This window comes from Ornithorhynchus anatinus, chromosome 2, assembly GCF_004115215.2.
Source record: "Ornithorhynchus anatinus isolate Pmale09 chromosome 2, mOrnAna1.pri.v4, whole genome shotgun sequence".
Lineage (NCBI taxonomy): Eukaryota > Metazoa > Chordata > Mammalia > Monotremata > Ornithorhynchidae > Ornithorhynchus > Ornithorhynchus anatinus.
This window is the reverse complement of record NC_041729.1, coordinates 20,000,028-20,015,690: the sequence shown is the minus strand read 5'-3', so window position 1 is coordinate 20,015,690 and position 15,663 is coordinate 20,000,028. Positions and strand designations below refer to the sequence as shown.

General features: G+C 47.5%; 1 protein-coding gene across 7 annotated transcripts in view; it reads left to right on the top strand.

The window, feature by feature from the left end:
* Positions 1 to 3,110: 3,110 nt before the first annotated feature.
* The window catches only part of ATXN2 (ataxin 2), an 87,168-nt gene continuing 74,615 nt past the window's right edge, over positions 3,111 to 15,663 (top strand). For 5 of the 7 annotated variants that reach the window (XM_029058482.2, XM_029058481.1, XM_029058479.2 and 2 more), the window contains exon 1: positions 3,113 to 3,389. In XM_029058482.2, the coding sequence (XP_028914315.1) occupies positions 3,244 to 3,389 (146 nt within the window). In that variant the 5' untranslated portion in view covers positions 3,113 to 3,243. Of the gene's footprint in view, positions 3,390 to 15,663 lie in introns of all 7 variants that reach the window. The other 2 variants (XM_029058485.2, XM_029058484.1) reach the window with 2 other exon arrangements.

Sequence of the window (15,663 nt, the reverse complement as noted above, 5' to 3'; positions counted from 1 at the left end):
AAGTTAGCCCCAGGGACCTTGACCCTATGAATAGTTAAATGTCAAACCCATTTGCCCCTGTTTTCAGATTCTGTTACAGTTGCAAGGTTAGAAATCGTTTCCATTTCTTCCTTTCATTTGAAATGAGCTTCAGAATAGCAGATCCATGGAAATGTTAAGGGTGTTTCCAAAATACTTTCCCTCCTCGCAAGTGTCTTGAGGACGCAAGAATTGAGCCGGGTCTTACTAGTTAAGGGAAGACTCGAAACAACTCTGTAATAGTCCAAGTAACATTTGTTCGCTGTTGATCCAGGCGGGCTTTGAAATTCGTTTATTGACCATTTTCCCACCCAGTTTTCAAGTAATTTTATTTTATGTTTTTAGAACATCATAAATATTTTATAAATTTTTGTTTCCAATTTAAAATTCAACTAAAACGTTGTCTGCTGTTCATGCCAGCAACTGAAGTTAAAGGAAAACCCTAAGGGGTCAAAGTCTAAAGTCCTCGCTTAGGTTGAAGACAGGTTTGTTCTGCTTCCCCTGGGGGAATTTATCTTACTTTTCAAATTTACAGAACATGTCCATTTCTTAGGCCTCTAGTTTAGTCCATCCTTCGGACTTCCCTTTGATTCCTCTGGGACGGAGAGGTATGAAGTTCACCTAAGGACAAAATGCCAAACGGTTAGGCCTTGTCAGGGATCCGGTTGCAACAGGGACTTTTGTCTGATCCGCTCTCGTTGTATTGATATTAAACCCTAGGGTTTAGTCTCAAGCTTGGCACATCCTAAGCACCTAACAAACACCACCAGAATTAATAATGTTAGTATTTAAGCACTTACTATGTGCCAAGCACTGTTCTAAGTGCTGGGGTGGATACAAGGTAATCAGGTTGTCCCATGCAGGGCTCACAGTCTTTATCCCCATTTTACAGATGAGGTAACTGAGGGCCAGAGAAGTGCAGCGACTTGCCCAAGGCCACACAGCTGACAAGCGGCAGATCTGGGATTAGAACCCATGACCTCTGACTCCCAAGCCCGGGCTCTTCCACTGAGCCATGCTGCTTCTCTATTAGCTGCTGCTATTACAATGACCACACCTAGATTTACTTTCCGATTCTTTAAATCGGTTGCCTGGGCTTGGGAGTCGGAGGTCATGGGTTCTAATCCCAGCTTCACCGCTTGTCAGCTGTGTGACCTTGGGCAAGTCACTTCACTTCCTCTGTGCCTCAGTTACCTCATCTGTAAAATGGGGATGAAGACTGTGAGCCCCACGTGGGACAGCCTGATTATCTTGTACCGCCCCCAGCGCTTAAAACAGTGCCTTGTACATAGTAAGTGCTCAACAAATGCCATCATCATCATTATCGGACAGCCTGATGAATAATAATGGTGGTATTTAAACGCTTATTATGTGCAGAGCACTGTTCTAAGCGCTGGGGTAGATACAGGGAATCAGGTTGTCCCACGTGAGGCTCACAGTCTTAATCCTCATTTTACAGATGAGAGAACTGAGGCCCAGAGAAGTTAAGTGACTTGCCCACAGTCACACAGCTGACAAGTGGCAGAGCTGGGATTCAAACCCATGATCTCTGACTCCCAAGCCCGGGCTCTTTCCACTGAGCCACCTTGTAGCCCCCCTCCCCAACACTTAAAACAGTGCTTTGTACATAGTAAGCGCTCAACAAATGCCATCATCATCATTATCGGACAGCCTGATTGCCTTGTACACCCCCAGCGCTTAGAACAGTGCTTTGTACATAGTAAGTACTCAACAAGTGCCATCAGCATCGTCATTATTATTGGACAGCCTGATTGCCTTGTACACCCCCAGCGCTTAGAACAGTACTATGTCAGCGCTCAACAAATGCCATCATCATCACCATCATCATCATCGGACAGCCTAATTGCTTTCTATACCCCCAGCGCTTAGAACAGTGCTTTGTACATAGTAAGCGCTCAACAAATGCCATCATCGTCATTATCGGACAGCCTACCTTGTGCCCCCCCCCCCAGCGCTTAAAACAGTGCTTTGTACATAGTAATAATAATAATGTTGGTATTTGTTAAGCGCTTACTATGTGCAGAGCACTGTTCTAAGCGCTGGGGGAGATACAGGGTTATCAGATTGTCCCACGTGAGGCTCACAGTCGTCATCCCCATTTTACAGATGGGGTAACTGAGGCCCAGGGAAGTGAAGTGACTTGCCCACGGTCACATAGCTGTCAAGTGGCAGAGCTGGGATTCGAACCCATGACCTCTGACTCTCAAGCCCGGGCTCTTTCCACTGAGCCACGCTGCTTCTGTAAGCGCTCAACAAACGCCATCATATGATCGAACTGTCCATTCCAAGCGCTTAGTCCAGTGCTCTGCACATAGTGAGCGCTCAATAAAGACTGTTGAATGAATGAATCTCCGAGAGTGGCTGGATGAGGACCGTAAGCCCGTCAAAGGGCAGGGACTGGCTGTTCCTGATTTGTCCATTCCAAGCGCTTAGTCCAGTGCTCTGCACATAGTAGGCGCTCAATAAATACTGTGGAATGAATGAATGAGAGGGGCGATGGTTCCCCCGGGTTTGGGGTAGGGAAGGCACATGTTAGTCGGCCGGTCCTTGGCCAGGCGGTTTTGAGCGGGAAACATGGCCGGAGATGGAGGGAGGAAAGGACGCCGCCCGGCCTCGCCTGAAGAGAGGCTCCCTGACACAAAAATGCTTCTTGTCCGCAGGAACCGGCCCGGAAAAACGCCCCTCGGGCGTCCGCGCGGGCTCCCACCCTGCGCTAAGGGCTGTGTCCCGCGTCAGCCATGGCGCGTCGGGGCGGGGGCCCGCTCGCGCCTCACGTGGGCCTCCACGGCGGTCCCTTCCCGAAGGATCCTTCCGACTTCCGGTAAAGAGTCCCTCCTCCCTTCCTCCTCCCTCCCGCCGCTTCCCTCCGGAGGCGCCCCCGCCACACCCCGCCGTCGACGGCCCGGCCCCGGGGAGGCCGGGAGACGACGGGGCCGCCGCCGCCCCGCTCGGGCTTGGAGGGCGGGAGCGGGGTCCGGCTCCTCCGGGCGGGCCGCGGCACCGCGCGGATCCCTCCGCCGCCCCTCCCCCTCCGCCCGTGGCCGTGCTCGTGCCCGCGGCCGGCCCCCTCCCCCGGCCCGCTCTCTCCTCCCTCCGCCTCAGACTGTTTTGGTAGCAACGGCGGCAGCGGCGGCGCGTCCCGGCCTTCGCTCTTCCGTTCTCCTCCAGCCGTCCTCTTCCCGCCCGGTGTATGGGCCCCTCACCATGTCTCTGAAGCCCCAACAGCAGCAGCAGCAGCAGCAGCAGCAGCAGGCGGCGGCCGGCAATGCCCGCAAGCCCGGCTGCCTCACGTCGTCGTCGTCCGCCTCCTCTGCGGCAGGTGGAGGCGGCGGGCGGCAGAGCCTCGGCAGGTGGGTGTCTGTCCTCGCTCTCCCCGCTGCCCCTCAGACCCCCGGCCTTGCCCCCACCGCCCCCGGGGGGCGGGGGAAGAGACGCCCGACAGGTTGACACCCCACCCGGGGTGTTGGGGGAGACTCCCCCAGGCCCCACACGAGGGGGGATTCGGGGTGGAGGAAGGTGCAGGGATGGGTGGGGAGGGGGATGTCGGCCCCTAGTGCGGGAGAAAGGGGAGTGGGCAGTCGTCCTCGTCCTCCTTGGAGGGAGGGCGGGAGGCCGCTCCAGGAATGGGGATTGGAGAAGGGACAGCGCCTGACAGCCTTCCCCTCCCCCACCGCCTTCCCCCGCTTAGGGCGGGGGTCCTCGGGGAGTGGGGGGGCCGCAGCCGCCCCTCCGCCTCTTCCATCCAAACCCCCCCCCCCATCCCTCCTCGATAAGGGCCTTCGGGTCCCCGGGGGTGGGGGCCGTTCCGCAGTGTCTGCGACCACGGGGGCCGGACTGGCACCCGAAGGCTAGGCCGGGGTGGGCCGCAGCGGAGCGGGGAGGGGAAGGACCGGCCCGGGGGAGGGGGAGGAGAAGGAGCGGCGGCGGGAGGAGGAGGAGGGAGGGCGGGCGTGTTGCGCATTTTTTCCGGCGAGGCCGAAATATCAGGGAGGGGTAACGGGAGGCGGGGGGCGCTCGGGGCTGAACCCCCGCCAGCAGGGAAGCCTAATCCGACCTCACCCGAGAGCGCGAGTGTGTATATGTGTGTATATTGGTGTGTATATGTGGCTCTGCGTGTGTGTGTGTGTGTGTGTGTGTGTGTATGCGCGTACGCCCCGCGGCTGGAAGGCCGGCCCGGGGCAGTTGTCACTTGGACGAATTAGGGAAAACGCCGAGGTTGGAGACGGGGCAGCAAACGTAAATAGACCTCCACCCCCCCTCCTCCCCCCCCCCCCCCCATCCCATTCATTCAGCCGTATTTATCGAGCGCTCACTCTGCGCAGAGCACTGGACTGAGCGCTCGCAGTGGACAATGGGGCACCAGAGACCATCCCGGCTCAGGGACGGGCGCACAGGCTAAAGGGGGGAGACGGACGGCGGAGAAAAAGAGGACAAAAGAAAAACAAAATGCCACTGTGGCCATTGTGGCCCTGTGTCCTTAACTTGGAGAAGTGCAGCCGGAGCTGACCAAGGGCACCGAGGGCCTCCCCCCGGCCTCGGTCACGCCCCCATCCCGCCCGCCCGCCCTCCCCACCGAGCCCAGAGCGTGCTGGACGCCTCTTGGCCACCTTTAGGCCCCGGGCAAGGATCGGCGGAGATTGGGACCATTTTCTTCGCCCAGATTTTGGGTTGAAAAGAGGTAGAATATGGCGATCTCCCTCCCCCTCCTCCCCCCCCCCCCCCAAGCAGAGCGCTCCGTATCAACCGACATGTCCATCTATCGGGGAGAGCCGATTAAGCTTTTGAAAGGCCTCAAATTGGGCACCGTGAACCGAAACGAAACGAAGGGATGGCTTCGTTTCATCTCCCCCGTGCTCTCGGAGGTTGTCATTTTTCCCATCGATTCAGGAAATCTCGTAAAAAGTGATATCGTCATATCCTGAAGGACTTTCTCCTGTCTTATGTGCCTTTTCTCCCTCCACCTTTCTGAATCAAATCGAGTTTCAGTGAAGCCCCGTTTCTCTCATTAAATTGAAGGCCTCGTTTTTAACTTTCCCATTTGAAACGGGGAAACCAGTGCAGGTGACTGCTTTAGCTGCCTTTGATATTTTTAATCTTTATCCTGGGTTCCGGGAAAGAATAATATTCAGTGGCATTGAGAGTGAAATATAAAGTTCGGGAATTTATAAATGGCACGAGTTTCAGCGCCAGGTCGATTTTCCTAGGTAACAGGTTAAAAGAAAATTTTGCATAACAGATATAATCAGCTTGTTCAGATATTTCAACCTAGAACAAAAGTGTGTGTTAGATTAACCGTGTTTAAAACAGGGACTAAAAGTAGGGAAGTAGAAAGAATGGTATGCTAGACCAAACTCAGAACTGCTGTTTTGAAGATTAAGTTTAGTGTTGTCGGGGGCGTTTTTGGTTTGTTTGTTTTTTGGGTTTTTTTTTATTCCCCTCCTCCTGATTCTTGAGATGTCACCATTTTTTTCCCCAGCCTTTTTAAAAAAAGTTTTAGGATCTTGAGGGCTTATTTGTGATCCCCTTGCTTTAAAGTGGGGCAAGGGGTTTTAGTATTGGTGTAACTTGAATCTTAAGTTGCCCTTGTGCAGAGCTTTGTTCAGTTATACCCTCAGAATCACCTTCACTTCTAATTCACCTTTGAGTTCTGCTCTTGCTCAATGCTTCATGTTGATAATCAAATTAACTTTAAATCCACTATTGCCTTCCAGGTCAGAATTTCAGGTTATTTGTTTGTCCAAGCACTAAACTACATTGGAGGGCAGGGATGATTTAAAATGGGATGGAAATAAAATATATGAACTTGACTTGTGTGGGCTGACTGAAATGCATCTTCAATGACAAATCTGGAGGACAAAGGCCCTCGAGGCCTTTATCTTTCAGAAATAGTTCTTACAGATAATTTGCAGGACAAATATATTATTAGAGATTCATGACTTTCTATTGATAGCTTTTCCTCTAATTCTTTTATCACCCTCTTTCCCCATTTTAATGTGATTAATATGCTGATGGAGGTGACCGCATTTCCATGTTAGCAACAACAGTGATAATCATCATAATAATCGTATTTAAGTGCTTACTGTTTGCATAGCACTAAACTAAAAGCTGGTGTAGATATGAGTTAATCAGGTTGGACACAGTCCCTTTCCTACATGGACCTCATAGATTAAGTAGGAGGGAGGAAAGGTATTTCATCCCCGTTGTACAGATGAGGAAACAGGCACAGAGAAGTTAAAGTGGCTTGTCCAAGGTCATGCAGCAGGCAAGTGGTGGACCTGGGAATAGTACAGTCCTCTGACTCCCAGGCCCCTGCTCTTTCCACTAGGCCGAGTTGCTTCTCATTTTTTTCGTATGTGGAGTTTGTCGCTGGAATCTTTTGAAGGGAAAAAGTACTATATTCAGTATATTATCATCAGATGATTAAGTGCTTTGGTCAATTTTTGAATGACTCTAGTCTTTGTTCTTTAAATTTGAGGTAACTGGATAAATGTGGTTCTAGAGGGCACCTAGCATGTAGTCATTTGCAGTCTGTTGAAAGACAGTTGTCAATCCCTGGGTGCCTTGAATTATTCAAATGCTTTTGTTGAGAAGCTGCTGTGTGCAGAGCACTGTGCCCAAGTGCCTGGGAAAGTACAAAACGGTATGGGAAGTGTTTTGAGTTGGGTGGTTGTTTTGTTTTTTTTTTTAACTCCTCACTGATACTGAAGTTATGTTTGTTAGTTGCAATTTTAATGCCAGGTTACTTTCCCTGTCTCTCTGTTTAATTAGGGCTTTTTCGGGAGAGTCCGCAGTTTCCAGGTATTGCTGGACTTGTTTAGTAGTTAACAAATTCCATTTCTGAAGTAGCTGGTTTTTTAAATAGTGGAGGTAATAAAATTAGCAGTGTGTTAGGGCCTCCTCAGCTAAAATAATCCCAATATCACCAAAATTATTTCCTCTAATGGATATTTAAAGAGTTTGATAATGTGACTGGCTTCTTTTCCCCTTCTCCCTTCCCCACTTCCCATATTCGAGGTGGTTGAATTCAGACCTCAAAATGTGTGGCTGCACATTAGGATCAAAGATTAAGACTCTGCATGTACCCCATGAGAAGCATTGTGGTCTAGTGGTTATAGCACGGGCCTGGGAGTCAGAAGGACTTGGGTTTTAACCCCGGGTTTTAATCCCAGCTCCGCCAGTTGTCTGCTCTCCGACCTGGGGCAAGTTACTTAACTTTTCTCTGCCTCAGTTACCTCGTCTATAAAATGGGGATTAATATTCTGAGCCCCATATGGGACATGGATTGTGTCCAACTTAATTAGCTTGTATCTTCTTGAGCGCTCAGAACAGGGCCTGGCATAGTATGAGCTTAACAAATACCAAAAAAAAAAACAACCCAAAAAACCTCATAACTACCAGTGTGAGAGATATGTAAGAGTAAATTAGGGTGTTATTTTCCTGGAAACTTTTTTTTAAATGCCAGTTTTTTAAGCGAGCTACAGTTCTTAGAATCCCTTTACTCTAGACTGGTATCGTGCTACTTGAATTTGTAGTACATCATTTTAAAATACATAATCCACTGCTTTGTGTGTGGGTATTTGCATAGCATTCAGAGGTTGAAGTTGGGCCAAAAAAACTAACTGGCAGTTAGGTCATTGGAGGTAAAAAAAAAAGCAGGTGCCTGTTTATAACAATAGGGGCACTCTCCTAAAGGATTTACTTTCTTGTATCTGTGTTTGTGACCCTTATGGTTGAAAGTACATTTTCATGTTGTTAAAAAATTAGAAAGGTGAAAATGTATAGGCCTGCAGAAGCATAACTTTTTGCAGTTCGCCAAATTACTTATCTAGATTGAACAAACACTAAAATTGCTTTGCCAAAAATGAGGCAACTCTCCTGCAGATGGGGTAAATTGAAACCGATAGTGAAGCCCATCCATATCCAGTCTTGTTTTCATGTTTAGCATTTATCAAAACATAAACTCAGATTTTTTGTGCTAGCCATCGGCATTTATTGAGTGCCTACTGTGTGTGCTGAGCACCAGACTAAACACTTGGGAGAGCACAGTAAAATTAGTAAACATGATCCCTGCCCTCAAGGAGTGTCCAATATAGAGGGATGGGCATCTAAATAAATTAAAGATAGGAGCAAGTACTAGAATATATAAGTACTTTAGTGAGAAAGGCCTGAAATTAGTTGGGAGAATATCATGTGGGGAGATTACATATTAATCAAGGAATGCCTTTTGGAAGCGATGTGATTTCAGAAGGGCATTGAAGTTGGGGAGAATTGTGGTCCTTAGTTAGGAGAAGGGGGAGTTCTAGGCAAGGAGAAGGACACAGAGAAGAGATCGGAGTGGAGAAACAAGACTCTAGATTAGTAAGCTTTTTGTGGGCAAGGAACATGTCTGTCACATCTGTTATCGTATTCTTCCAAGCACTGAAGGTAGTGCATAGCATACAGTAAGCACTCAATTAGTATGATTGGTTTTGAGAGCTAAGTGCGCTAAGTAGGTTAGGTGGAGAGGAATAAATAATGCAAACTGGGGTGTAATGGGAAATGACTTGGTTGATTACATTTACTGAGCACTTGTGTGCAGAACTCCCTACTAAGCGCTTGGGAGAGGAGAGGTGATTGAATGGCTTAAAGCCTAGTGTTTTTGTTTGTTTTGTGTTTTAATGCTTTATCTCAGCTGCTGTCTGTCTCCAATCCCTTCTCCCCAATTAGTCTAAGTTTGTGAGCCCCACGAGGGACAGGGACTGTACCTAATTAATTGTCTTCCAGTGTGTAGTGCAGGTATTTTCACAATTTTGCACTTCGGACTCATTGGAGAGAGGCCAGTTGTCTTTGGTAGGAGGCACTTAGTATGTTGCCCCGCCAGATTTGTCCTCTGGACTGAGGCAGAGCACCCCACTTTCATATCTGGGCTAAAAACCTTGGTTTTGTGCCTCCCTGAGCCCTTCCTTTTCCCATTCCACACAGGGTTCTCAGACAGACATTGACATTAACACTCCCTATCTTCTTCAGAACTATTGAGGGGAGGAAATAAGTTTTTAAGGTGAGAAGAAAACCCTCTCGGTACCAGTAAGCATAATATTCAATAATAGCCTTGTCCTTTCCCAAGTGCTTAATACAGTGCATTGTATCATATCTTCAAATTACATATCATTATTTGTTCACATTAATACCTGTCTCCCCCTCCAGACTATAAGCTCGTAATGGGCAGGGAACGTATCTGCTAATTCTGTTGCGCTTTACTCTCCCCTGCACTTAGTACAGTTCTCTGCTAATAGTAAGTGCTCAAATACCATTGATTAAGTGCTCATGAAACACCATTATCACTTCCCACTCTCCCTGTACATGGCCATGGGCTATGGTCCACCAAACTCTATGAAAGGGAACTCATTGGTTAGTGCAAAGGAGGGAGTTAGGTTTTCATGTATTATTTTGACCCGTATTCAGTGGAGAGACTAATGTTGAACAAGACCTTGGGACAGAGGAAGATATTCTGCAGAACTAAAGTTCTGTTGAATGATGATGTACAGGGAAAACAAATGTTCTGACGGACTGGAGCTGTGCCAAAAAAATAGCTGATGCAATTAGTGGAAAAACTGTTGCATTGAGAGAATGAAGAAGCAGTGTGGTCTAGTGGATGGAGCACAGATCCGGAAGTCAGGAGGACCTGGGTTCTAATGCCAGCTCCACCACTTGTCTGCTCTGTGACTTGGGGCAAGTCACTTAACTTTTCTGTGCCTCAGTTACCTCATCTGTAAAATGGAGATGAAGACTGTGAGCTCCATGTGAGACAGGGATTGTGTCCAACCTGGTGAGCCTGTATCTACCCCACCTCTTAGTACAGTGCTTACACAGCGAGTAAGCTCTTAACAAATACCATTAAAAAAGAGAGAAATAATGTGCTGGGAACCTTGAGTTGTTGGATGGGGGGTGGCTGCAGAAAGGTAACACTGTGAAGGAAAAAAAATCTGAATGATGAGTGCCAACTTCAGTTCTCTCTAATGCAGTACAGTGGCTTTGGCTTTTTTACAACCAGGGAATTGCCATTAACTACAAGATTCAGGAAATTTTGGTTGGTATAAGAAGTTTCTTTTCACTTATTTTAGCCAATCCTTAGTTAATCTACGAAAACTAATTTGGGTCATTTTGTGAAGTGGAGTGAGTGTAGTTGTAGCAAGAAAATGAGAGAAAAGCTTTATTACCTAGGAGCAAAAAAGGGGAAGAGTAAGAAAACCCTCCTCAGGGCAGGTTCCACATTTGAACAGATCTAGACCACGAGTCAGTACCGTTCCTGGGTGAGGAGTCAATTCTAGTAATCAGGTGAAACACAGAACTTGGGACTGATTGGGGGTGTTCTGACTGTGGAACTTATAACTATTCAAATGTGAAAATACGATAGGAAAATTGGCCATGGGCTGTATTTGGCATTTAAGTGTCCACTTTTCTGAGGGAGAAAAATTCTCCCGTTGAATGATAATCTGCGTGAAAGGGTTCTGGAACCAGTTTTATAAATTAGTAAACATTTAGTCTTACTGTTGCCTTTTAATATTCATAAAATGACTCGAAGTACAATAGTGCCCTTGTACGGTATTTGCATAGCACTTTCTGAGAAGTTCCAAGTGCTTTATTCGTTTTCCCTTCTCTCAAAATTCCTGAAAAGGAGGACAAAATACAGTGCTGTCTGTGTATTGTATGGTGTATCGTGTTTAGGACTCTATAGCTGTGCTCCCCGAGAGATTGAGGTCAAGCTGGTCTCCAAAATAAGTCTTGAATCTTTTCCAGGCTGCCTACCTACACAGTCCATGCTTATTCGGGAATTAGGAATACCACTGTAGCACATGATCTATTTAGCCTGGGTGTCGTCACTGCAGAGTGGATATTTTTCCTCATGGTGTTGCCTGCAAAATTTCACAGGGAACGCTGGGTTACTAAAATGGCAGCCTCTGGTACAAAACAAGTACCTGGAGGATGTTATTTGAAAAATCCTCATTTGGCCATGGGGGTGGCTGCTTGCTAGCCAGGGTTATCCCCAAAAGGGCCCATCTTGTCAGCGAAAGCTTGAATAGTAGCTCATAGGTAAAGAAACTGGGCACAAGGGGGGACGAAGTGACTTTTCCAGAGTTTGTGAATTATCTGATGGGAGTCACAATTAGAATTTGACCCCTGCCCCAGTCTTCTCTTTAGCTGTGCTGAAATAGTATGTTAGTCAACTGGTTTGGTGGTTGTTTTCTTAGTGTTAATGGATGGATTTATGTTTAGGAGCCCTCTGTATTTGAAGATGACATCACTGGGGGTAGATCACTATCTGTGTTCATAACCAGGAGCCCCTTCTTCATGCATACACATAAACACAATAAGTTGGCTTGTGGTTACAGTCACCCCTTGCATCACCTGCCATTGTTTTCAAGTTACTTTTCTTGATTTATGGTGATGCTCCCTTGCAACCCACCGATGGAGTCGAACCACGCCTTGCTAAAACGGGTCAGGCAGAAGGAGCAATATGATATACCTTCCCACCTGTAGGAAGGTAAGGAAAGTTGTGACTGTGGCACCTAGGGATGCAGTGAGGAGCCTAAAATCTCTCCCCTTTTTTATAATGTACTGCAACCTCTATTGACTTTGTCAGCCCTTCTTGCTGATCTCCCTGTGTCCTATCTCTCTTTTCCGGTCCATATTTCACTCTACCTGGATCGATCATTTTTCTGAAAAAAAAAGTTGTCAATATCTCTCCTCTCCTCCACTTCTACATCAAACAGAAACTCCTTACCTTTGACTGTAAGTCACTCAATCAGCTTTCTCCTTCTTAATTTACCTCTCTGATCTCCCACAACCCAATCTGCACACTTCATTCCTCGAACGCCGACCTAGTCTCTCTAAATAGAGAAGGGTCCCCTTCTATTCTCCATCTACACCCACTCCTTTAGAGAACTCGTTCGCTCCCATAGCTTCAACTACCACCTCTCTGCAGATGATACCCAAGTCTACATCTCCAGCCCTGATCTCTCTCCCTCTCTCCAGTCTCGCATCTCCTTCAAGACATCTCTCCTTGGATGTCTTCCTGTCACCTCAGACTTAACATGTCCAAAACAGAGAGCTCTTCCCACCCAAACCCTGTTCTCCCCCTGACTTTCTCGTCAATGTAGACGGCACCACCATCTTTCCCGCCTCACAAGTCTGTAACCTCAGTGTTATCCTTGACTCCTCTGTCATTTAAACGACATATTAAATCCGTCACTAAATTCTGCCAGTCCCACCTTCACAACATAGTTAAAATCCGCCCTTTCTTCTCCAGCCAAACTGCTACCATGTTAAAACAGTCACTTGTATCCCGCCTGAATTCCTGCATCCGCCTCCTTGCTGACCGCAGAGCTTCCTGTCTCTCCTGACTTTTCAGTCCATACTTCACTCTGCTGCCTGGATCATTTTTTCTACAAAAACGTTCAGGATGTGTCACCCTGCTCCTCAAGCTCCAGTGGTTACCATCCATCTCCGCATCAAAGGAAAACCCCTCACCACTGGCTTTAAAATACTCCACCACCTTGCCCCCTCCTACCTCACCTCACTTCTTTCCTTTGTCAACTCAGCCCGCACACTCCTCCTCGCTCCTCTAGTGCTAACCTTCTCACTGTGCCTTGATATCGCCGCCGACCCCCAGCCCACGTCCTGCCTCTGGCCTGGAACGCCCTCCCTGCTCAAATCCAACAGACGACTCTCCCTCCCTTCAAAGCCTTATTGAAGGCATATCTCCTCCAAGTGGCCTTCCCAGACTAAGCCCCACCTTTACTCATCTCCCACTCCCTTCTCTGTCACCCTGACTTGTTTCCTTGGCTCTTCCCTTCCAGCACTTATGTACATATCTGTAATTTTATTTATTTATATTCATGTCCGTCTCCCCGACTTTAGACTGTAAGCTCACTGTGGGCAGGGAGTGTGTCTGTTTGTTGTTGTATCATACTCTCCAAGCACTTAGTTCAGTTCTCTGCACACGGTAAGCATTCAGTAAATACGATTGAATGAATGAATGAATCTTGATCTCGTCTGCCCCATGCCTATGTCCTCCCTCAGTCCTGGAACTCTCTCCCCTCCATATATGACAGACCACCACTCTCCCTATCTTCAAGACCCTCCTAAAATCAAATCTTTGAGGCCTCCCTGACTAAGCTCTCATTTTTCCTACCTGCACTCCCTTCTGCATCACCTATACTCTTGCCTGTGAACCCCTTAAGCACTGTGATACTCACCCCAGCCTCACAGCACTTCAGTCAGTCATATTTGAGATCTTACTGTGTGTAGAGCACTCTCCCAAGCGCTTGGGAGAGTATAACATAACAATAAATAGACACATTCCTTGCTGACCACAACGAGCTTACAGTCCTGAGGACTTAGGTACATAGCCGGGTACTCTACTATTTCTCCTAACTGTAGCTTATTTTGCTCCTCCTTGTAGACTGAAAGCTCCTTTTTTATTATATCTGTTAAGCGCTTACTGTGTGCCAAGCATTGTACGAAATGCTCTGGTAGATACAAGATAATCAGGTTGGACACAGTCCCTGCCCCACCTGAGGCTCACAGTCTAAATTGAAGGTAGGAGAATTTAATCCCCATTTTACAGATGGGCACAGAGAAGTGAAAGGACTAGCCCAAGGTCACACAGCAGGCAAGTAGCAGAACTTAGATTAGAACCCAGGTCCTCTGACTCCAAACAACCCATGCTCTTTCCACTGGTGCCTACCAACCCTCCTGAATTGTACTTCCTCCAGCACTAAATAAATACCATTGATCAATTGATTGTCAGTATTATTAATTCATTTTGACTCCGTCAGGTTATCCTTTCCTTGTGAGTCTGTCACCCCTCCCACTCATTTACTTAGTAGTATTTATTGAGCATCTGTTTTGTGCAGAGCACTGTACTAAGCACTGGCAAAGTCTTAGATACTGTCATTCAAGAAGTTCACTTGGCAGATGACTGGACCCTGGAAGCGTGATGGAGTCTCCTGTTGAAAATGACGGAGGAACCTCAGGTCTGTTACTTGTGGGGTGTTTTGAGGGGTGCCTGGAACCTGAGGCACGCAGCACACAGCTAACCGCAAACCGTACACAAAGAAAGTCAACAGTTTGTGCTGCAGGGCTTGAAATTGCCTTTTGCTTAGTGCATTCCTCCACAGCTGTAGCAATACATTCCTCCTCAAAGGACCGACTAGCCAAATGGCAGATCTGAGACCTACAGACATTACAGCCGAAGCCATGCAAATGATTGAAAAACGTTTCACTGAACCAGCTGGGCGGTAAGTCTGAAGGAAAGGGTGATGGAACAGCCTACACTAGGGATTCTGTATTCCCAACCAACAGTGGATATTGGCAACATAGAGTTAAAGGCTGTCATAGAATTCAGTTCCTTAGGCAGCACCCTGACCAGTGATGCAACCCTGTCCAAACATAGTCCAAGGAAATAGGAAAACCTGTCCAAAAAGGCCAACACATCTATATATATTTAGAGAGAGAGTCAAATAGCATGTGGAGGGAGTTTGGTATTAAACTCCAGACTAACTGTCTGGCCATCTCTATGACTTGCGAGACCTGGGCCTCCATCAGTGTCACTAATGGGCCATATTTCATATCACATGGCGAGACAATATCTTACACAATAAAGCCTCCTAGCATTGACTCGATTTACACTGCAATACGGCTGTGCTGAATAGGACATGTGAAGACAGTGGATGACTGCAGGATGCCCAAACAGTTGCTGACTGGGGGACTAAAATTGGGAAAATTGAAGAAGGGGAGATAGGAAGTGCTTTAAGTTGAAACGAAGCCTCAGAACCTACTGTAACTCAGCTGAAACTAGAGACTAGCACATTTCCTCCCCTGCAGTTCTGTCCTTCACCACTCCTGTCTGGCCTCGGCCCCCCCTTCGGTCCAAGGAAACTGCCCTCTCTAAGGTCAGGATTCACCTTGTTCTGGCCAAATCCAATGGCTTATACCCCATTGTAATCCTCCTCAGCCTCTCAGCTGCCTTCGATACTGTGCGCTGTCCCTGTCTCCTTGAAACATTATCTGTTTATATTAACATCTGTCTCCCCGTCTAGAATTTAAGCTTGTTGTGGGCAGGGAACATATTTACTGACTCTGTTAAATTGTACTTCCCCAAATGCTTAGTACAGGACTCTGCACAGAGTAAGCGCTCAATAAATACAGTTGATTGCTCTAACCTTGACTTCACTGACCTGGTCCTCTCCTGGTTCTCCTGTCTCTGTGACCACTCCTTCTCAGTCTTCTTTTCAAGCTCCTCCTCTGCCTCCCACCCGCAAACAATGGGAGTCCCTCAAGGCTCAGTTTTGGGTCCCTTTCTATTTTCCATTTCCACCCACTGCCTTGCAAAACTCATTTGCTCTCACGACATCAACTACTTTCTCTACCCCTAGATGATTCCCAAATCTTCCTCTCCAGCCCTGGCCCCTCTCCTTCTCTGCTGTCACACATTTCCTCCTACCTTCAAGGCATCTCTGCTTGGATGTTCTGCTGACACCTCGAACTTAACGTGTCCAAAATGGAACTCCTCATCTTCCCACCCAACTCCTGGGCTCCCCTTGTCTTTCCCATCACTGTAGACAACACCACTGTCCTCTTTAC